At 34.3% G+C, this 24,768-nt stretch overlaps 1 protein-coding gene across 1 annotated transcript in view; it reads left to right on the forward strand.

Annotated features, from left to right (window-relative positions):
- ATRX (ATRX chromatin remodeler) overlaps positions 1-24,768 on the forward strand; it is a 319,976-nt gene that overhangs the window by 109,157 nt on the left and 186,051 nt on the right. Inside the window, exons 10-13 of the mRNA XM_021678803.2 lie at positions 3,328-3,400; positions 13,167-13,300; positions 13,778-13,954; positions 20,849-20,942. Of these exons, the coding sequence (XP_021534478.1) occupies positions 3,328-3,400; positions 13,167-13,300; positions 13,778-13,954; positions 20,849-20,942 (478 nt within the window). The remainder of the gene's footprint in view (positions 1-3,327; positions 3,401-13,166; positions 13,301-13,777; positions 13,955-20,848; positions 20,943-24,768) is intronic.

The following is a 24,768-nucleotide window of genomic DNA, read 5'->3' on the forward strand; positions in this document are numbered from 1 at the left end:
TAGTTGATTAACACATATTTTGTATATTTTATATACTATATATTCTTACAGTAAAGTATAAGCTAGAGAAAAGGAAATAACAAGAAAATCGTAAGGAAGAGAAAGTAATTATAGTGTAAAAAAAAATCCATGTATAAGTGGAGCTGTGCAGTTCAAAGCCGTGTTGTTCAAGGCTCAACTGTATGGTAGTGTAAGAGATTGTTTGTATTCAGTGTTTTGTTATCAGGTTAGTTAGGAAAACTCTTATTAAGGATTAGAGTATAAGAATAATAAATCGTGAGTAGTTACATGGAGTATTCTCATTGGCACATTGTAGGCTTTTGAATTAAACTTTGGAAAACTGGTTTCCATGATTAAACAGCTTCCCTAGTGAAATCAACATGTTTGATTTCAATTGCTGATTTTCATTTCCCAAAATCTAACTTGATTTGACACATATGAGAGGTTTGTATAATATACCTCTCATGTTTGGTATTATTAATACATAGTGTAATATGTATTCATTAGATCTTAAGAAGAGATGGCAACGTATGGCAAATATTTGTAGGGTGCATTTCCCAATAATTCCTTACCTGAGCACTGGTCTAGATCACTGTGTTCCATTTTGATCATTGTGTTCCATATAACTTTGTTCTGAAGGATCATCGTGCTGATTAGGAGTTGATCCTTTTTTCATGTATGTATCCACAGAAGCCTTGAGAATTGAGCTTTTCTGCAGATGCCAGTCTCTCAACTATTTGGTGGAATAAGCCATGTTGTTTGGATTTTCTTTACCCTGGATATTTCTTGGAACTGATTACTTTAGATGAAAAAAAGAAGATAATTTTGCTTGGGAATTAACACATCTAAAAATTGGCCTTTGTAAAAATGCTTAAGCAGAAAAGATTATGAAGGGTGTTGAAAATAAGCACTATAAAAAGTACTGTTTCAAGATAAGTTTGGGTGTGAGCCAATGATAAGTGGCATTCCTTTTATTTTTTTGAAGATTTTATTTATTTGTCAGAGAGAGAGCACACAAGCAGTGGGGGTGGCAGGCAGAGGGAGAAACAGGCTCCTAGCTGAGCAAGGGAGCCTGATGCGGGACTCGATCCCAGGACCCTGCAATCATGACCTGAGCCGAAGGCAGAGGCTTAACTGACTGAGCCACCCAGGCGTCCCGATAAGTGACATTCCTTAATAATTTGTATGCATATAGAAACATAGTATATTTTCTTAATGTGTCCAACTTAATTAAGGGAACATTATTTTTGAACTTTTAAAAAGGCTCCCCTGCTCCCATATATTTAGATAATTCCAGTTTATTCAGCCATAGTTGGGTATCCTATTATGAGGTACAATAGTTTACTAGAAAAATTTGGACTTGGGAATGGCATGAACAACTAAAATGAAGAACGTGATCCTAGGAGATTGCAGTCCAGTGAACAAGATAGACATAGATAAGTCATTGTTTAAAAAAATACCAGAAGAAACATATAAAACTAAAATGGGGCTGCATAATAAATAGCAAGTGGGCCATTTAATCTAAATATTAGAAGAAGACTTAGAAGAACAGGTAACATTTGAACTCAACTTTGAAGGATGTGTCAGATTTTGAAAAGTGTAATAGAGGAATGACAGTAGTATTCTAGTAATATTTCATTTGAAGATTGGTCTGCTTGAGGTATTTATTGTGAGTTTGGTAGGATATTCTAAGATTTGTTTTTGCCTTTCTGTATTTAGCATATTTCTTTTTTTTTAATTTAATTTTTTTTATTTAGCATATTTCTATCCTGAACCTATAGTTATCTGTGTTCTTCATGAATTTTTTTCCTTCATTTTCTCCCTATATTTTATTATAAAGCAATTTTATTTTATTTTTTTTTTAAGATTCATTTATTTAGAGAAGGAGAGAGCGCTTGAGCTGGGGGAGGGGGAGGGAGAAGAGAGAGAATCTCAAGGAGGTTCCGTGCTCAGCATAGAGCCTGATCTCATGACTCTTGAGATCATGACCTGAGCCGAAATCGAGTCAGACACTTAACTGATTGAGCAACCCAGGTGCCCTCAAAGCAGTTTTAAATATACAGGAAAGTTTCTGTCATTAACATTGTACTGTGTTTGCTTTATCACATACCTGTTTATATATCCTTCTATTTATCCATCAATGTACCTAATTTTTTCCCTTTTTAATTGTTCATTTTGAATTAATTATAAATTCACAGGATATTGCAAAAAAAAAAAAACACAAAAATCATACAGGGAGGTCTTGAACAGTACCCTTAATTCAGTTTCCCCCAGTGGTGACATCTTGTATAACTATAATACAATATCACAACCAGGAAACTGAAGATTTATTGCAGTTTCACTAGTTTTTCATGCACTGATTTGTGAGTGTATGTATATGTAAGTATAGTTCTATGCAGTTGTTATCACATGTGTAGCTTTGTATAACCACTACTACAACCAAGATAACTGAACTATTCCATTACCACAAGGGTCCCTTGTGCTACCCCTTATACACACCCCCTTGCTTATCCCCATTCTTAACCCCTGGCAAGTGTTAATTTCATTTTCATCTCTAATTTTGTTATTTTGGGGTGGAATCATGAAGTGTGTAACCTTTAGAGATTGGCTTTTTTCACTCAATGTAATGCCCTTGAAATCTTTGCATTTCAAAATAAATGATAAACATCAGCATACTACTCCCTAATTACTTCAGCCTATATAGTATTAATTAGAGGTTAATATATAAGTTTGTTTTTGAGGTAAAATTTACATACAGTGAAGTGCACAAATCCTAACCTCTTTAGATTTTTAATCAAAGGATAGCAGTGTAGCTTTTTATAAGGAAATCAGTTTTACTATACTTGAATATATCTCTTGGTAATTCTGATCATGACTACAGTACAGATTTAAGTATTATTTTACTTGCTACTACCAAAATATTAATAGCAATTTTGCTATTCTTCAGTTTAAAACAGAATAAATTAGACATCTGTTAACTTTAAACTTAAAATGGATCACTACAAAGCTTATTTCAGCAAGAAAGTTTTGGTACTGTGATGCCAAATTGATAAAGACTTGTTACTAGGAAGGATTAGCTTTAAAACTGTTGTATTCTGGGAAGGAACTTTGAAATATATAAAATCCAACTATTGTTTTACTGCTGGCACTTCATAAATTCCCCATTGTGCTTTCCCTATAAATTTTTTTTACTCATGTTTTGGATCCAGAGTACAGTTTAGAACCCACTAATTGTTTTGATGTTTTTGGCTTTCAGTTTTATTTTACATGATTTTACTTATATAGATAATTTAAAGCTAATTTTAAGTACACTTTTTTCCCCTCAAGGAGATGAAGCCTTATCTAAATCAGTGCCTGTCACAGTGGATGATGATGATGACGACAATGATCCTGAGAATAGGTATGATTCCATCTGTAAGGACTTAAAAAAGATTATAACACACCCTAGGCGTGGGCACAAACAGCAGCAACGGAACCGCAAGCCGGTTGTAAAAACCAGGAGTGCCTGCCTTAGAAAGACTCGCTCACAGTCTTCCTGCAAGTTTGAAAGAAAGGCCAGAAAATGGGCTAAAACTCAGAAACCTTAAGAGAAAGTAAATATAAATATTAACACACCTAGCATAGGGTGTGTTATAAATACAGCACTGTCAATTTTAACGTTCCCATGTAAACTGTGATAATTTTTTGAGAATATTTTAATTTCAGATTATTTTATTGATGAAGATAAATCATATCAATAAATTGGTGACAACAGACATCTCTCTCCTCAATATCTGATTGTTTTTAATTGCCATCTAATGTGGTCCTATTTATTAAGACCCATTCAAAGTGAAGAAAAGGAGATTGCTCTGATATGTAAGATTAAGAAATTCTTTTCAAAATAAGTATCAATTTACAAGATGTCCAGACTGATTTGGATTTTAACCATTTTTCAAATAAAATAGTTAGTATGATAGTATTAACTTTAATAAGACTTAAACAGTAGGTTAGAAGTAAACAGTGTAGCCTTTACAGATTCACTTAACCTAAGGGATGGCTGGGAGAAGAAAAAAATACAAAGACACACCCATATCCTAACAATGAAGAATAATGAAAATGTATTAAAGAATATAACCCTAATTTTTTTTTTTTACCTATCTTTTAAACCCTTCCTGAAATATAGTATATCCCACACTCATAATCTTAAACAAGATCGTGTGGTGTAGTAGGTGGAATTTTAGAATAATGGGGATAAGAATATCTGATTTCTAGTTGTAAAACTTCTTTAGCTGTCTGTGTGATTGTGCGCAAGTGACTTAACTACTCTGCCAAAATTTTCTGATTCCTAAAATGAAAGGGTTGGATGAAATTTTCTCTAATTACTTCCAACACCGATTATCAATGATAGACTTGATGGTTTTACTAAAGAACACTATATTAACCATCCATTTATTCCTACTAGTAAGTTACAATATTAAGAAAACATGAAAATATGCATGTAATTTTTGTGTCATAATTTTGTGGGAAATTAACTTTGAGTTAGTAAATGCTGTGGGCCGGCTGTTATTCTAGCTCTGTTTTCTATATCTTGTTGATGCTGATAGGGTTTTCTGTTTCTAATATCAGCATTCTTCTAATAGGAGAATGTTTTTATTAAGTTAAATGAACAATTTTATTTTGTACTTTTAAATAGAGATTAATCATGGGCACAATGATTCAGATGCTGCTTACCTACTTATGTTTTTTTATTAAGAAATATATGTATCCATTATTTTATGAGATGGGGTGGGGTCCAGAAGATTGGTAAAGGCATACATTTTATTCATCAGCAATTTTTATAGTACATGATCATAGCACGATTATGAAAGCGTTTAAAAAAATCTCTTTTAAAATGCTTTAATTCCTTTTTATTTATTTAGACTACTAATTTGTTTTCCTGTAAACCATGAGGACTCAAATGTTATTAAAAGGCTAATAATGTTTAATACATGCTATATTCTAATTTAACTATATACGTGATGAACCTTAATCTCATATTTAGCCACCAAATGAGAGTGTCATGGAGGTATGATAATTTTATATTTGCGTTAGAACTTGTCAAAATATGAATATCATTTTCATCTTTTAAGTTGCTTGATTATATCTCTCTGTAACTGGCAAGTATTTTATTGGAAAGTCTATTTAATTTCATCTTGTATTTGTGATTACAAAATACAACCCTGTTCAGTACTTTTGAGAAGAATTTTATCTTGTTTTTCTTTATACTTATTTCAGTGTGCCTTTATAAAATATATCATTAATAACCTGTTTCATTTTCAACATACCAAAGAGGTATCTAATACCCACGATGGGCATACAAATACCTTCTGGAACTATTTTAGCATAGATAATGTATTTGAGCATATTTGAATATGCACTAAGCAACTTTTAAAAATTTATTTGCGGATCATGATTAAGTCTTGGAGTTATATTTACCAATTTCACATTTTTGAGTAGGTTGTATTTTAGTACATAGCATATTGTAATTCTGTGTAAATTTGTACACAATTGTGTAATTGTGTATAAATTGTGTATACATTTCTTATGCTTTAACTTTTTAGCAATGTTGTTAATACATTTTCAGTGTTGACGTTTATGGAGAGGTAAATAGTGTATTAATGCCAATGCTTAAGTATTTGGATGCAATAAATTTCTATAAAACTTTTTTCTTGTTCAAGCATTTAATTTTAATTATAATGCATCTTTTCATGAAAGTTGAAAGAATTTGTTAAAATCAAGGTATGGAGGGTAGTTTGTAGCCAAAGAAGTTTTGATATTTCTGATATTGAGGAAGTAAATATAATTCCCTAAACATATGTACTTATATATATTTATGGGAAAGTTTTACAGTGGATTTCACTACTGTTTCTGTCTTTTCTGTTTTTAAAGCTATAATAGTTTTTGAGGTCATTTAAAAAACTTAGCCATGTCCTAAATATTTTAGTATGTGTGAATATATAAATTTGGTATTTTAGCATACTGTTATGTAGCATCACTCATATTTGAAAGTAAATGTATGCTATTCTGAGATAGAGTGGTCTAACTTATAAATTAATTTCTGTTTAATTGCATTTATTTAATAAACAGTGAAAAAATATAGGTTGACAGTTTAACTTTTTTTGGTTGAACTTTTTAGAAAAAAATGTAAATAGACTAACTTTATAGTTTGAATTTTGTATAATTGGGAATTTAGAATTTTCTAGCTTAGACTTAATGTACTTTTTGAAAGGGAGAATAATATGAAATAGTTTGTCAGGTTATTTAAATTACACATGTAATTTTAAAGTCAGCTGTTTGAATTTGCCATTATGTTAATGTTGCCTTTCAGATACCTATTGTGTTTTAAATTGGTTCTTTCATTGAAAAAATATTTATTTATGTAATTTTTTTATTGTGGTTGCATTTCTACAGTTATCTGGCATTGAAAATACAGTATGATTCTGTAAAAGGGATATTTTGACCAAACATTTTCTAATATCCTATATTTGAATACCTACACTGTGAATTAGCCTGAGTGGTAAGATGTTAGTTTGTTCAAGTTTAACAGTGTTAGTGTTGAGGATCATTAAACCAGGCTTGTCTTTAGAGGTTGCATTACTAAATCAGTGAGGAGTCCATTCTCTCCGAAAAAGAATTCTTTTCAGTATGTTTTTTATTTATAGATTTTTTCTAAGTGTTCTTTCTTTATTCCAATTTTGACTAAAAGCTGAGATTTTTTTATATGGATACCCTCCCCTGGAACACACATGCAAATATTTACCTTATATTTGAAGAATGCTTAATTGGGTCTAATAATACTCCATAGTTTTCTCATAATTTCTTTCTCAGTGGGGCTAAATACTTATTACAAAGAAGCAAAATTTGATGTGGAGATTGCTTAAAAGAATTGCCCATTGTTAATAGAAGTTCTACTTAATTATAGTGGGACTACACTGTAGCCTTAAAAATTTCCAATTATTTTGTTATTTGGTAATACTTTACTTTTCAACTGGTAAATATACAAATGATTGTTTTTTCCCTACTAGCTTGGTGGGGGTATTCTGTTGATGAAGGTTCTGTACTATTAATTCAGCATATTTTCAGAAGTAATTAATTGTTCCTCGATGTTGTTCATGCTAATGAAGATATTTAATGATTGTTTACCTGATTTCAGCAATGTTTAATGGGTTGAGTATATCTCAAGTCCCTTCAGCAAGACTTTTCATTTGGTTTCCATTTTAAGCACTTTTCAGAATGTTCATCTTCTACACCTGTCTTTATTCTTTATACGAATTGCCAAATCTGGAATAATTTTTTCTCTGTGAAATGTTTTTTTTTTTTTCCTCCATGGTGGTCCTGTTTGGTTACCAAAATTGCTTTGGTTCTCCTTTATTGTTTTGAAAAACCTGAAGCATTTTACTTGTTTTTATCTTTGAGCAAGGGTTTTTAATTCCTGGCAATTTTAAGGTAACTCTTTTTCAGTTTACTTTGTTTTTATAGTGCAGGTAAGTATTGTAAGTCATTTAAGTATATATAGGTGTCTAGTCTGTATATAGGATCCATTTGTAGATAACTAAACTGGTTGCAGTTGCCATAAGATCTCTTTCTTTTGCTAGAATTTTCAGCAAGGAAATAAATATGATCAGTAGTGGTGATCTCTCTGCTTAAGGTTTAAACATTATATCTAGCCTTCCTTTCCTGTTCTCTGTTCTTTGGTGATATTGGGACTTTTAGAGAATGGAAAATAGCCCCCCCACCCCCGCAAAGGGAGTTTGTATTTTCTAGTGTTAGCAAAAAATGATTCATTTTTCTGACTTAATATGTCTCCTTCGTCTTTAGCCTTGAAGTTTATAAATAAAAATGAGTCAATTCTGTTTTTATCTTTCAAGTATAAGAAAATATTAAACTAGTTCTTCAATATGATCAAATTTTCTAAATTTATATCAATGTTAATAAAATTTTTCTTGTTAAAATTTCCTCTAAAACTGCTTTGGATTTTGTATAAAATCAGGGAATGCACATTTTGTAATTTGAGTTTATTCAAACAGTATAGCTTATATATAAATTGTTAATAAACTGTGGGTATTTCATACAGCCTTATTTCTACTTCTAAGATTTTTTTTAAAAAGTTACTTGATACTAATTTTCCTGGTACCCTCACTAAAAAGAAAACAGTGCTGTTTTTCATTAACTGCAAACATTGTAGGACATATGACTAACAAGTGTTTCAAACCATTGTTTAGCTTTTTGATTATTCACTTACATCATCATTAGCTCATAAACTCCACCATTTTGGGGTACAGATCATAATGCCTTAGTCATTTTTTATAGAAGGTTCATATCAAGAATACTACTTTTGAACTAAGGAGTTAAAAAAATACTAATACAGATTTTGAAGATGAGGAATTAAATAGTAATTCTATGAAATATTTTAGGTTTTTTTAAAACATTTTTAAAATTTAAATTCATTTAGTTAACAAATAATGTATTATTGGTTTCAGAGGTACAGGCCTGTGATTCTTCAGTCTTATATAATAAATACCCAGTGCTCATTACATCACATGCCCTCCTTAGTGTCCGTCAACCAGTTTGAAATATTTGTTTTTATTCCTAACCCTGAAGTATATAACATTTGTTAATGCCTCACACTTTATTAGAAGAATATGGGTTCACCATCTTGTTTTCACAAAAAGTTTTTAATATTCTTTGGCTGTAGTCATTTGAGTTGTTTTACATATCAACATTTTGAATATGGTATGATATTTTAGCCTAGCATATACATAGATACTTGTTTTGTGTCTCTAAAGGGTATGCATTTAAACCTATAATATTATTCCGGATTCTCTGTTTAAAAGAAAAAGAATTCTCTGTTTAAACTAATTCTATTGTAGTATTGTACACAAAATGTAAGCAATTTTTTAAAAAAAATTGTCATCTTTGTGCATGGATGCACCATAGTTTTTGGCCTTCTAAAATTGTATTTTTTATTTAGCAATTTTCTTCAAACCTGTTTTCAGAACCTCCTAAAAGATAAAACAGTAGATTATAGGGATATATCTGAGATGGCCTGTCAAGTGCATTTTAGAGATGGAGCATACTGGACTAAAGATGTAACTTCTTAAAAAATTTTTAAAAATTGAAGCTTCAATTCTTCCATTTCTAAATGCATATTTGGAAATCAATAAAATACAGTTATCTTTAAGAATGTGACTATAGTAGATTCACTAAGTACTCATAAGCATAGTAGTAGTGAATGAGTAGAGACTATAGCACTGGCATAGTAAAATTAGAGAATATTGGGATTCAGGATCTTAGTGCTACTTCTCGCTTTGCCACTAACTAGCTTTGTTTCTTTGGCCACAACATTTTCCCTTGCTAAGCCTGTTTCCTCATCTGTAAAATGACAGTATTGGGACTCTAAGGTCCCTTTTTCTAGCTGTAAAATTTTGTGTTGCTTTTGTGATGGCTGTTTCTCTAAAACCTCCATGGTGCAACAGATCCCTCTCTTGATTGCTCCTATTTTAGAAATTTAACGTTTTGAATTATTGATTTATGTACCAGCAAGAGGTAGTTTACTTTCTTTCCCTGTTTGAGTGCTTACACAAGGAACATTATGCATTTCCTTTCTAGATAGGATCAGAATAACTAAAGGCTTTCTTGGCTTTCTCTCTCTCTCTCTCCCCCCTTTCCCTCTCTCTCTCTCTTTTTCCTGCTTGGGTGTTTGTCTTTGTATTGTTGGGCTGATTCCTTATTTTATTTTTGCTTCCTTTTAGTAGATGAAGGTGTAAGGGGTAATAAGACATTATCTTGATATTATGTGCTTTAGATGCCTTAGCTTGTTTGGGTTTTGGGGTTCTATTATTCTCTCATGCACCATTTCCGATCATTGTTTTTTTGTGGGTTTTTACCCTTCCTCCCATATTGTTTTGCTTTCTCCCCCTCTCCCTTCCCTCCCTTTCAGGAAAATGGAGGAGTGGCTCCATTACTTCCAGCTCTGCCCAGGTTTTCTGCCACAGAGTGGCACAGCCTGTGTCTCTAATGCTTCTGATAGAGTCGTGACTGCTTTGGATGCTACACCTGCCCCAAGATGTAATATTGAGCATTGAGATTCCAGGGGGGCAGTACCTTGTTGCCTGGATGATTTTCTCAGAAACGTCCTGGAAAGCCTCAAGAAAGGAAACTTCAGAGCAAACAGAAATCAACTAGGGATCATGACTATACATCCATCACATGCATACCAGCACGGGTCCAGCCGAGGCCTCCAAAATGATGCTTTGCCAGCCTCAGCTGGTTCTCGAGTGATGATGTCCTTGAAGTCTCTGTGGCCCGTGACTCAAGAGTTAAGGTAGTGGAGTTTCCCTTAAAGCATCTCACAGCAGGCTTTGTAGATGGGACACATCTCACCTCAACATGTTTGCTGACTACTCAGGTTGAAGGTCAGCCTCAGCCCTTAGGTCCTTCAAATTAAGTTCTAACTTTGAGGTGTAGGTTATGTGGTAGGCTAGGTTTATGATACAGTGTGTCTTTGACATAGTGGACTTGAGCCATCAGTCATGCAAAATGATTTAACTTTATTCTTTTTAGGGCTTAATATACATGGCTATACATTAGGTTTTCCATTGGTCAAAAGGTGTTAGAGGGTAAATCTAAACCATCTTAGGGAGGTAAAGCTAAGGAATCTCCATCACTCTGTATGTAACTTTTCAGTTTGGAGAAAAATGACCATTCTCTGAATTTTGTAATTTTTTTCCTACTTCTAAAGTGATTGTGATTGTTCTATATATTATGTTCTTAATGAAGGTTGTTGATTGATAAATCATGTAATTTTTCAGTGTATGGATCTCGTATAATTTTCCATGATTTATTATGTAATTTCACAGTTGATATAAAATTGTATCTTATTTTCTCATGTGTATCATATTTCTAGTTTTTTCATGACAGTCTAGAACTTGAGTATGAGTTAGGTAGGTTTACATATTATGACTTTCCATTTAGTAGACATATTCTTAGGAGTCTAGAGTTTGAAAGAAGACAAATTTTATGGTTTCTTAAAATTAACCAAGTCTTTACAGATAACATAGAATTTTAGACTTTTTTTGAACTTGTAAATACAAACTGAAATCAGGTGATTGAAGTAACCTTTAGTGTAACTAAATTAGTACTTGTGTTTTTATTGGTTATTATTGTACTACCTAAATGGTTATATAAGATCTTGTAACTGCAAGTGAACTATGTTTTTCTGTTTGCAATCTATTATTCAACACTTTACATTTATGTGTGTGTGTGTATACACACACACACACACACACATTCCAAAACAGTGGTTTTACTCAAATTGGTTCAAGAAAGTTTCTCCTTGTCCATGGGAAATGACAAATGTAGTGTGTATTAAAGATGATTTTAGAGAGTTTTTCTAGGCAGATACTTTTATTAAATTTAAAGAACCACCCTTCATTCTGAAACTGTTTCCTAATTTGTGGAGGGTGTGTTGAAATAGTCTATTTTATAAAATGGTGAAAATAAACAGTTTTGGCTTTAAATTTTTATTCTTGGCAAAATGAGAAGTTGACAATCCTATATTATTCTCCACTTAAAAAAGTTTACTGTGTACAATCCAAGTCAGCAAACCACTGATAGAAATGTAATAACAACACTTTATAGTTCAACTCCAGTAGGATTTAAATTGGAGTGATCTAATCTTCACTTTATTGAAACACAAATCAGATAAAAAACCCTCAAAAAAGCAAACTCATCTGTGATTTCCTTTAGCACTTGGTAACTCTCTGTGTTGTCTAAATATTTCTAATCTGTCTGTTTAGGGAAGGAAGCACCAAAAGGCTTAAATATAAGTATTAATGAAGTGATCACCTATTTTGCTTCAGTCTGTTTTGGTGCCTTTGCCTATATATCTTTGTATAAAACTAGTATTGAACAGTCTGCCTTTCAAATAAAATTACCAAGGCATTAACATCTTCTACCATTGAGTGAATCTTGATTGAAATGTGAGTGTATGTTAAGAAATCTAAAGAAGGGTTTCAAATCCAAAAATAACAGAAGTTCCATAATTCCAGCTGTAAGTTTTTGACTGAGCTAGAGAGTTAATCTTGATTGCAGAGTGGATGTTTATCCCATAAGAGTTAGTATTAGTTCATGGAAAACTGAGAATCATGCTGCCTTCGTTTTGAACCTTTCTATAAGGTATTCTTTGTTACTGTGATTTATAAATTTATATCACAAAGACACTCCAGGTGCAAAACACCTCCTCTTATACAAAAGCTGCGTGATTGCTTTTATTTTACATTTTCAGATGTTTTCCTTTAGCGTAAACATGGAAATTTATTAGGATTATATTTTATTTTAACATAAGATGGCATTAAAGAAGTATCTTCTCATGCTTTTAGTAGTTGATTTTTCCATTAACAAATTGGTCTTTGAGGAACATCTTGAGAAATTTTGGTATGAGTGAGGCTACTGCACTGTCTACTTTTTTGGAAAGTGAAGATTCATTTATGGTATTTTGTGTTCTTTTACCATGTGTATAATTAATAGCACTCATGTCCCTTCTCTTATCTGCCCTAGTTTGAATATTATTAGGGATTTCTGATTGCTTCAATACTTAGTATATGGTATATGCTTTCATTTCGTTTACAGAATTTATGAATTAAATTGAAATTTAAGTGCCAGAAATATTATTCACTAGTTTGAGGCACTGTTTGATAAGAAAGTGCCTCAACCTTGATTTTCTAAGAATATGTTTTGCTTTGAATAGTCTTCTCATGTGGAGTTTTGTCTTGGAATGCCATTTGTCTGAATAAGTTGATTTATTATGTGGGCCTATCTGATATTGTAGTTGTTGGATGATGGCAGCAGAGGAAATATAGGATTGGAAGATTATGCAGCATGAAATTGCAATTGGTCAAAATAGTAGAAATGTCCCTCAGATTTTGAAATAAATTGCAGAAGTATTTAGAATTGGAAAAAAAATCAGTGCTAAGAGCATTTTCAAAAGTTTTGGTTGGTAGCTTAGGTTAAAACATGGTTTTGGTAGTCTTTTATTGACAGTATAAAATCTTTTTGCACATTTATTTCTATTTTGATAGAAGTTTTTTAAAAATTTGTTACACTTCACCACCAAATATATAGTTTTTTTTACTGTCTTTTTACTCAAGAATTGCCAAGAAGATGCTTTTAGAAGAAATTAAAGCCAATCTTTCCTCTGATGAGGATGGATCTTCAGATGATGAACCAGAAGAAGGGAAAAAAAGAACTGGAAAACACAATGAAGAAAACCCAGGAGATGAGGGTGAGCTTCAAAGAGAAGTGTAGGATGTCATAACTTGATTGTTTGATCAGTTCAGTCTTTGAGGACTATCTGACCATGAAATTTCATAATATATGTATTTGGAGTTTATTAAGATATTTAAAACTTTACTACTACTTTTACTCCTTTTGAGTATCCAGTAATAATTGTGCACGTTTTGTCAGTTATTGCCAATAAACAGATGATTTCTAAAGCAAAATATTTTTTACCTTTTAAAAAATCTACAAGTGATATTTAGATTTAAAAAATCTATTGGTGATATTTAATCAGTATTTAATCATAGTAATAGATCAAGTCTGATGTATGAGGTTGCCTGGTATTACCAGTGATATCAAAGTAAGTGCAAGCTCTGATCTTTTTCATTAAATCTTGATAATTTTCAACAAACAAAATAGTTTTATAAAACATTTTAAAGGAAAAAAAGTCTGAAGGCTTTACTGATTCATTTTCTCCATTTAGAAGCAAAAAATCAAGTCAATTCTGAATCAGATTCAGATTCTGAAGAATCTAAGAAGCCAAGATACAGACATAGGCTTTTGAGGCACAAACTCACTGTGAGTGATGGAGAATCTGGAGAAGAAAAAAAGATGAAGCCTAAAGAACACAAAGAAGCCAAAGGCAGAAATAGAAGGAAAGGTAAGACATTTTAATTCTGAATGTAAGGAATATACTGGGTTTTAAGAGAGGGAGGGGGTGCCTGGGTGGCTCAGTCAGTTAAGCATCTGCCTTTGGCTCAGATCCTGATCCTGGAGTCCCAGGATCAAGTCCCGCATCAGGCTCCCTGCCCAGCAGGGTGTCTGCTTCTCCCTCTGACCCTCCCCCCTCCTGTGCTTTCTCTCTCTCTCTCAAATAAGTAAATAAAATCTTTTAAAAAAAGAGAGGGAGGGAGAGAGAAAGAGGAGGAAGGGAGAGGGAGAAGGAGAGAGAAAATCCCAAGCAGGCGCCATGCTCAGTGTGGAGCCCGACGTGGGGCTTGATCTCTCAACCCTGCGATCATGACCTGAGCTGAAATCAAAAGTCAGACACTTAACTGACTGAGCCACCCAGGTGCCCCAGGAAGATATTGGTTTTATAAACTAATTAGAGTAATGAAATTTAAATATACCTGGACCAGCTATATTAAATGAATATCAGCACACTGGTAACAATTGTTCTCTTACATGAGAGTGAAATAAAGAATTTAGAGTGGGAAGAGAACCGAGAAACTTGAGAGATGACACAAAGAATATTTTTAACCTTTAGTAGTCATACACACTTAGATTAAAAAGATAAATATGACAATAAATAAGATATACTTAAAGGCTATGTAGACAATATACGATTGCTTATAACTGCAGGAAGAAATAATGCTTTCCTAAGGAAGGATAGAAGATGCAATTAATTTGGGTGGATTTATTATATGTAAAGCTTGTATGTAGTCCGATTAAATTTTCATTACATTAAAAGTCTGAATCCTTCTGCATTGAGTGCTTACCTATTTCCAGCATCATGGTAAACATTGAGAATACAAAAATGAATAACGAAATCATTGTCTTGTATGGTGTTTTTCAGCCTGGCTACACATGTGGATTATTTGGGGGATTTTGAAATATACATATGACAGGACTCCATCCCAAGCCAATTACAGCATAATTGGTGGTGGTGAGACCTAGGTATCCATGTATTTTATAAAGCACCTCTGACATGATTCTGATATGTAGCCAGGATTGGCGTCAGTAGTTTTGTAAGAATTATTGACATTACTATTATATGAAATTATAGCACTGTGAGGGATGTCTTCTATAACAGAGGTATTGTATAGTGTGGCACAAAGGAAGATTTCTTTAGCTTCTTGGGGGATGGCAGTTATCCCCAGAGACGACTTCACAAAGATGAAGAGTTTCACTCAGCAGACCAAGTTGTAACTGAGGAGCAGGTAGATGTGAAGATTTATAATATAAACGGGGGAAAAGCTTTAGAAGCCTCTGCAAAATGTTTGGCACATGGTGGACAGGATACAGTTAACATGGTATAGCTGGACTATAGGAGGGAATAGGGAAAGTAACAACAGGAAATGAAGCTGGGGGAAGACAGACACCAAGTGTGGGAGACACTTGTAAGCTTTTGTTTCTCAAACTGGAGTACTTGGCAGTGGACCCATGGGTACATGAGGCTGTAGACTAAACATTGCACACCTCTTTGGTGTGCCCATTTTACTTGAACATTGGGGGAGAGCATTCTTTAAGTAATCACAAGTATATGGAAAAATTAAATGTGAAATTTTCTTGAACATTTTGGCTAACAAAATGTTCAGAGAAACTTTGGTTTCTTGGGGCAGATTCTGAAAACTTTACTGCCAAACTCCTGGAGGGCAAATAAACTCTTTTTTGCCACTAGGAATAGGAAAACATTTTTGAAAGTGGCTGAGAAGTACAGTAGGCTCTATAGGCTGGAGAGCCGTAGAAAGTTCCCTTTATTTTTTAATTTTAAAAATTATTTCTATTTTTTATTTTTTTGAATTGTAGCTGTATTGAGATATAATTCACAAACCATACAGTTTGCCTGTTTACAGTGTACAATTTAACTGTTTTTAGTATATTCACAGAGGAATACCACCACTTTTTAAAACAACTTTGGTGTATACTATACATACAGACAAGGACACATTTTATAAGCAGACATCTTGATGAACATGTATGGCACAGGACATTCATTACTAGTACTCATGAATCACAGCCTCAGCCCAACCACTCATTGTTTCCATTGAGAGATTTTAACCAAGAATGTAATATGACCAGATTAGTTGCCTGTTATTCTGTGATACTCAGAGCTTAGATTTGCATCTATTTGGAGGATACGGCTATAGTTGATACCAGGTGCGGTTGTTGAAGAGGAGAATTGACTTTGGTCATATAGAAACTGAATTGTTAGCTCTTGTTAACTGATGTGAAAGAGAGAAGTCTGGGATGACTGTCAGGTGTTTGGAGTTTTCATGGTATATGTATAATATGACAAAAGTAATGAGATGGCCTAGTAGAGCCTGTAATGTGCAGATGAAGGGCTAAGGAAAGAATCTTGGAATCCTGAATATTTAAAGGGCTGTTGAGCAGCAGTTATTCATTAAAGAGGAAGAGGATGGCTTCCCCCCATGCCCATATACTTAATATGTCAAGGACATTTTCCTATCAATAAATAACTAATAATACGTCATTTTGTGAATGCTTAATTTACAGATTTCCTTGCAGCATGACTACAAGCTTGTCTTTCAGATTCTATAAAGAACTGAGCAATTTAAGCAGGTTACATAACTTAACATGATTCCTGTGCATCTTCAACAAAAGGGGAAATACTGATTTTGCCTCTGAGGGCTCAGTTCAGAATATAGAGTCCTTTAGTAGGCACAGTTATATTTGAAATATTTTATTAAAACGTAAGTTTTTTGTGACCTGACCTGTGTCCACTGGCCTCTTCTGTGGGTAATTTATTACCCAAGTGTCTTTTTTTTCCTTAAGATTTTATTTATTTAGGGCGCCTGGGTGGCTCAGTTGGTTAAGCGACTGCCTTCAGCTCAGGTCATGATCCTGGAGTCCCTGGATCGAGTCCCGCATCGGGCTCCCTGCTCGGCGGGGAGTCTGCTTCTCCCTCTGACCCTCCCCCCTCTCATGTACTCGCTCTCTCTCATTCTTTCTCTCTCAAATAAATAAATAAAATCTTTAAAAAAAAAAAGATTTTATTTATTTATTTGACAGAGACAGAGATAGCGAGAGCAGGAACACAAGCAGGGGGAGTGGGAGAGGGAGAAGCAGGCTTCCCGCCGAGCAGGGAGCCTGATGTGGGACTCCATCCCAGCACCCTGGGATCATGACGTGAGCCGAAGGCGGATGCTTAACGACGGAGCCACCCAGGCGCCCTACCCAAGTGTTTTTTCATTTGTTTGTGAAAGAGGGAGTAAACCAAAATCCCATCATATTTATGTTTCTAATATGGATTATGATCATAGTGATTGATACTACATTTAAAGTTGCATGATTTTCCAAGTTTTGCAAACTCCCGATATGCCTGTGTTGTCTGGAAACTTAAGTTAGGCAGTGGGGAGAAATCAAGAGAGTAGCTGACTTAGTAAATCAAGGGCAACATGTGAACTTACAGTTTCCACCTGAATTTGTAAAAGGTTATAATAGTTATTTTGGTGATAATTTTAAAAATGTAATTATTGCCTTTATATTAGATGATATTAAATTGATGTTTTTTTTTAACGATTTTATTTATTTGAGAGAGTGAGAGAGAGCACTAGAATGGGGTGAGGGGCAGAGGGAGAAGCAGACTCTGCTGAGCAGGGAGCCTGATGCGATGTGGGGCTCGATCCTGGGACTCCAGGATCATGACCTGAGCCGAAGGCAGATACCTAACCGACTGAGCCACCCAAGTGCCCCTGATACTATTTTTCTAAGTGTGGTAATGTTACTTAGTTATATAGGACAGTATCCTTATGTTTAAGGGTAAAGTGTCATGATATCTGCACTTAAATTCAAATGGTTCAGTATAAAAAAGCGTGCGTGTGTAGAGAGCGAGCAAGCAAATGTGATAAACTTAACAGTAAGTAAATTGTAGGGATGTAGAAGGGAGAAGGGATGTAGATGTTCATTCAGTAATTCTCTCAAATTTTTGGTAGGTTTGAAAATTTTCAAAATAAAGTGATGAAAAATTAATAATAGGTTTAGATTTTTACTTTTTTTAAAAAAAGATTTTATTTATTTTTGTGAGAGAGAGAGCGTGTGAGAGAGAGCATGAGTTGGGGGAGAGGCAGATGGAGAGGGAGAGACAGACTCCCCGCTGAGCAGGGAGCTCAATGCAGGGCTCGAACCCAGGACCTTAGGATCATGAACTGAGCTGAAGGCATACGCTTAACCGACTGAACCACCCAGGCGCCCCTACAATTCTACTCAATCAAAGGATTTGTATGTATGTGCATGTGGGCCCGTGTGCTCCCCCACGTTCCGAGTTGCTTAGTTCTTGTATTATTATTATTATTATTTATTTTTATTGTGGTATAATACAACATAAAATTTTAACCATTTTAACCATTTTTAATTGTACAATTTAGTGACATTAGGTATATTCATATTGTTGTACAACAATCAACACTGTCTTCACAACTGTTACGTCATCCCAAACTGACACTCTTTAAACAGTAACTCTTTATTCCCGTTTCCCCCAATAGCAATTCTTTACTTACGTTAGCCTGTTTTTTTTTAATTTAATTTTTTTTTTTTTGGATAGAACAGACATTAGATTCTGATCTCAGGTCATGATCTTTAACAATTTTTTTTTTTTATTATGTTCAGTTAGCCAACATTTAGTACATCATTTATTTTTGATGTAGTGTTCAGTGATTCATTAGTCATGTATAACAGCCAGTGCTCATCACATCACGTACCCTCCTTAATACCCATCATCTGGTTACCCCACTCCCACCCCCCTCCCTTCTGTAACCACACTCAGTTTGTTTCCCGGAGTCCAGAGTCTCTCATGTTTTGTCTCCCTCTCTGATTTCTTCCCATTCAGCATTTTTTTTTTTTTTTTGAAATTTTAGGTTTAAAGAAATGTAAAAATAGTACAGAGTTCCTATATACCTTCTACCCAGCTTCCCTAATTTAACTCTTTAAACTTACTATATAGTATGATAACTAAAACCAGGAAATTAACATTGATACAATACTAATTAGTTAAACTAGGGGTTGGCTAACTATACCTGAAGGCTATACCTGAACCGCATTATACTTACTCACTGTTTTCATGTGTTTATAGTGGCACAGTTGAGTAGAGATAAGTAGTTGCAACAGAGACCATATAGCCTACAAAACTGAAAATATTTACCATCAGACTTCTCACATAAAATGTTTTCTGACCTCTGAAGTAAACTATAGATCTTATTTGCTTATTATTAGTTTTTCCACTAATGTCTTTTCTGCTCCAGAATCCAATGTAGGATGCCACATTGCTTTTAGTTGTGATGTCTCCTTAATCTATTCCAATCTGTGACAGTTTCTCCTTTTCTTTCATGATCTTGACACTTTTGAAGAGTATTGATCAGTTATTTTCTAGATTGGCCATCTATATGTATTTTTGTCTAATGTTTTCTTATGATTGGATTGAGGTTATTATTGCATTTTGACAAGAGTACCACAAAAGTGATACTTAATCTTTCTCAGTATATCATACACCAAGGTTATATGACAGTTATTACTGGTAATATTAATATTGATTGCTTTGTTCATTTGGGGTCTGCTGGGTTTTTCCACTGCAGAAATATCTCTTTTTCTATTCACGTTGAATTAATACCTTGTGGAGAGGGACTATTCAAATACCCTGTTACTTATCATACTTCAGCCACTAATTCTAACATTCATCTTGCCTGAAGCAATTACTGTGATGTTTATCTAGCTGTGATTTTCTAATTCTTTCATTACTTATACAATAGTAATCATAAGAAAGGACTGTTTGCATTATTTATTTATCCCATTACTTATGTTAATATGGATTTATAGATATTTTATTCTGAGAGTTGTAATCCAGTTGTTCATTTTGTCGCTCAGATTGTTTCAGCTTTGGCTATTGGAAGCTCCTTCAAGTTGGATCACATGTCCTTTTAATATACCCCCATAATGTTTTGAGCACTGCTTTACTTTTTGGTACCACAAGATATTTCATGCTTATCTTGTATTTTCCCTGCCTGGCTTCCTCTGGCCAGAAAGATGGGTATTCTCCTGGGATTTTAGATACCTGTGTCATAGTGGCACTTTTGGTACAGAAAAAAAGTTTTGAGAGAAAAATAAAATTGGGGATTCCCTTTATTTTCATGATTTGCAGGGCCCAGGTCCCTTTTCTCAGTGCTGTGGCTAGAAATGGGGTTCTCCCAGTTTTACCATCAGCACCCTCTGCATGGTTTTGGAATTCAGCCTGCCTTCTTGTTGAAACCAGGAAGAAAGGAGGGAAAAAAAAACCAATGACACTCACAGTCAATGCTCTAACCCCAATTTTATAGGGATCATTATTCAGGTTTTTATTTCAGTTCCCAATCTGCTATTATTTCCTTTTCATAGTGCTTAGGCCACTTCTTTATGTATTCTGTTCATAGTTTCTAGTTGCCATAAATGGCAGAAGAGTCTTTATTTGCCCTTACTCCATCTTGGTCAGCCTACTTCAGCTTGTTTTGAATAACCAGAATTCTTTTTACTCACCTTTGGTAATAATGAATTTATTTTATTGATAGTTAAATTCTCATTTTGTTAATTCATACACAATTAATACTTATATTTCAATATAGAACCATAATTTTATAACCATAGTTGGAATACATTTGAATTATTTTTATAAATACTATTTGAGTTACTAACTGATCTAATCTGTATGATGTGTAATATCCACGAATGTATATACTGTAGATAGTCTCACAGTGGTCCATGTTTTAATGTGAATGTATTGACAAATTTGGTGAATTGCATTTCTGTTGGGAAGTATTTAATAACTTAATATTTTTTTTTATTCAAGTGAGCAGTGAAGATTCTGAAGATTCTGATTTCCAGGAATCAGGAGTTAGTGAAGAAGTTAGTGAATCCGAAGATGAACAACGGCCCAGAACAAGGTAAATATTATATCACTTTTTCAAAAATTGTAAGAATTAATATGAATAACCATGCTTCAAGTTATTTGTAGAAAGGTTGCTGTTACCAATAAAGTAAAATATTTAATATTTTGATTTGATACTAATTGTGAAAAGTAAGAATACATATAAACATATATGGTTGAATTATGTGTTATAAACCAGGTGGGCTTTCAGCGTGCAAAAACACTCTTGACTGTACTTTTTGGTTGTTATGGGGGGATGCTATAGTGTAGTAAATAAGAGGCTATGTAGACAAACTACCTCCTGGCTTTACTATTTGCTCTTTGTATGAATATTCTGTGCTTCAGTTTCCTTGTCTTTAAAATGGGGATTACAATAGTACTTACCTTATTGATTATTATGGACATTGAATGGGTTTATAATATGCCTACTTGGCAAATAGTAAATGTTCCTGAATGTTAATTATTGGTCCTAGTAGTATACTAGTATTATAGTAAGTAAGGTTTGTTTGTTCTCTTAATACACATAGCTACTGATCTAGATTAGTAGTTATTTAAAATTCTGCTTACTTCTTAGTGTAGTATTTTAGCTAATACTAACCATTCTAAGAATTTTTTTGTTTCCTCCAGAATATTGCATCTTGGCGTTTTGGCTAAGATCAAGTGTAGTTCCCCTAGAGTAGTATCTTTTTATAATTTATCAAATGGGCTGTTTGTGTTTGTGTGGATGTGGTATGTGTGTTAATACTTGTAAATTTTAAAACATTTGAGATCTTTTTAGATTAGCACTTACCAGGTTCTGCCTGGAATATAGCAACATATACATTGGGGAAATAACAATAGGATACAAGGAGAGATTTTTAAAACTGGGAATTCACATAACACAAAAACTCACCATTTTAAAGTGTAGAATACAGTGGTTTTTAGGATATTCACAAAGTTCTTCAGCCACCACCACTATCTAGTTTGAGAACGTTTTCACCACCACAGAAAGAAACTCTGTACCATTCTTCCTGCCCTCCATTCCCTGGCAAAAGCTAATCTACTTTGTATATGGATTTGCCTATTCTGGACATTTTATATGATTGGTTTCATATAGTATTTTTAAAATTTTATTTATTTATTTATTTTATTTTATTATGTTATGTTAGTCACTACACAGTACATCATTAATTTTTGATGTGGTGATCCACGATCCATTGTTTTTGTATAACACCCAGTGCTCCATGCAGTACATGCCCTCCTTAATACCCATCACCGGGCCAACCAATCCCCCCTCCCCCCTCCCCTCTAAAACCCTGTTTGTTTCTCAGAGTCCACAGTCTCTCATGGTTCATCTCTCCCTCCAATTGCCACCCACCATTTTCCCTTCCTTCTCCTAATGTCCTCCATGCTATTCCTTATGTTCCACAAATAAGTGAAACCATATGATAATTGACTTTCTCTGCTTGACTTAATTTCACTTAGCATAATCTCCTCCAGTCCCATCCATGTTGATGTAAAAGTTGGGTATTCATCCTTTCTGATGGCTGAGTCATGTTCCATTGTATATATGGACCACATCTTCTTTATCCATCCATCTGTTGAAGGGCATCTCGGCTCTTTCCACAGTTTGGCTATTGCGGACATTGCTGCTATGAACACTGGGGTGCATATGGCCCTTCTTTTCACTACATCTGTGTCTTTGGGGTAAATACCCAGGAGTGCAATTGCTGGGTCAGAGGGTACCTTTATTTTGAATTTTTTGAGGCACCTCCGCACTGTTTTCCAAAGTGGCTGTACCAACTTACATTCCCACCAACAGTGTAAGAGGGTTCCCCTTTCTCCACAACCTCTCCAACATGTGTTGTTTCTTGCCTTGTCAATTTTTGCCATTCTAACTGATGTAAGATGATATCTCAATGTGGTTTTGATTTGAATTTCCCTGATGGCTAATGATGATGAACATTTTTTCATGTGTCTGTTAGCCATTTGTATGTCTTCTTCAGAGAAGTGTCTTTTTGTATCTTCTGCCCATTTTTTGACTTATTTGTTTTTTGGGTGTTGAGTTTGAGAAGTTCTTTATAGATCTTGGATACCAGCCCTTTATCTGTAGTGTCCTTTGCAAATATCTTCTCCCATTCTGTGGGTGGCCTCTTTGTTTTGTTGACTGTTTCCTTTGCTGTGCAGAAGCTTTTTATCTTGATGAAGTCCCAAAAGTTCATTTTTGCTTTTGTTTCACTAGCTTTTGGAGATGTATCTTGAAAGAAGTTGCTGTGGCCGATGTCATAGAGGTTACTGCCTGTGTTCTCCTCTAGGATTTTGATGGATTCCTGTCTCACATTGAGGTCTTAATCCATTTTATGTTTATCTTTGTGAATGGTGTTAGAGAATGGTCGAGTTTCATTCTTCTGCATGTGGCTGTCCAATTTTCCCAGCACCATTTATTGAAGAGACTTTTTAAAAAAATATTTTATTTTTATTTATTTGAGAGAGAGAGAATGAGAGACAGAGAGCAAGAGAGGGAGGAGGGTCAGAGGGCAGTTGCCCAACCAACTGAGCCACCCAGGCGCCCGATGAGACTGTCTTTTTTCCATTGCATGTTTTTTCCTGCTTTGTCAAAGATTATTTGACCATAGAGTTGAGGGTCCATATCTGGGCTCTCTCTTCTGTTCCATTGGTCTATATGTCTGTTTTTGTGCCAGTACCATGCTGTCTTGGTGATCACTGCTTTGTAATATAATCGCTTGAAATCGGGCCACGTGATGCCCCCAGCTTTGTTTTTCTTTTTCAACATCTCCTTGGCGATTCGGGGTCTTTCTGATTCCGTACAAATTTTAGGATTGTTTGTTCCAGCACTTTGAAAAATGTCATTGGAATTTAGATCGGGATGGCATTGAAGGTATAGATTGCTCTGGGTAGCATAGACATTTTAACAATGTTTATTCTTCCGATCCATGAGCATGGAATATTTTTCCATCTTTTTGTGTCTTCTTCAGTTTCTTTCATGAATGTTCTGTAGTCTCTAGAGTATAGATCCTTTACCTCTTTGGTTAAGTTTATTCCGAGGTATCTTATGGTTTTTGGTGTTATTGTAAATGGAATCGTTTCTCTAATTTCTCTTTCTACAGTGGCATTGTTAGTGTATAAGAAAGCAGCTGATTGCTGTGCATTGATTTTGTGTTCTGCCACATTACTGAATTGCTGGATGAGTTCTAGTAATTTGGGGGTGGAGTCTTTTGGGTTTTCCACATAAAGTATCATGTCATCTGCGAAAAGAGAGAGTTTGACTTCTTCTTTGACAATTTGAATACCTTTTATTTCTTTCTGTTGTCTAATTGCTGATGCTAGGACTTCTAGTCCTATGTTGAACAATAGTGGCGAGAGTGGGCATCCTTGATGTGTTCCTGATCTTAAGGGAAAGGCTCTCAGCTTTTCCCCATTGAGGATGTTATGCACTGTGGGTTTTTCATAGATGGATTTTATGAACTTGAGGAATGTTCCCTCTATCCCTGTACTCTGAAGAGGTTTAATCAAGAAAGCATGCTGTATTTTGTCAAATGCTTTTTCTGCATCAATTGAGAGGACCCATGGTTCTTCTATCTCCTCTTATTAATGTGTTCTGTCACATTTATTGATTCGCAAATGTTGAACTACCCTTGCATCGTGGGGATAAATCCCACTTGGTCGTGGTGGATGATCCTTTTAATGTATTGTTGGATCCTATTAGCTAGGATTTTGTTGAGGATTTTGGAATCCATATTCATCAGGGATATGGGTCTGAGATTCTCCTTTTTGATGGGGTCTTTACCTAGTTTGGGGATTAAGGTAATGCTGGCCTCATGGAATGAGCCTGGAAGCTTTCC

Source organism: Neomonachus schauinslandi, chromosome X, assembly GCF_002201575.2.
Source record: "Neomonachus schauinslandi chromosome X, ASM220157v2, whole genome shotgun sequence".
NCBI lineage: Eukaryota > Metazoa > Chordata > Mammalia > Carnivora > Phocidae > Neomonachus > Neomonachus schauinslandi.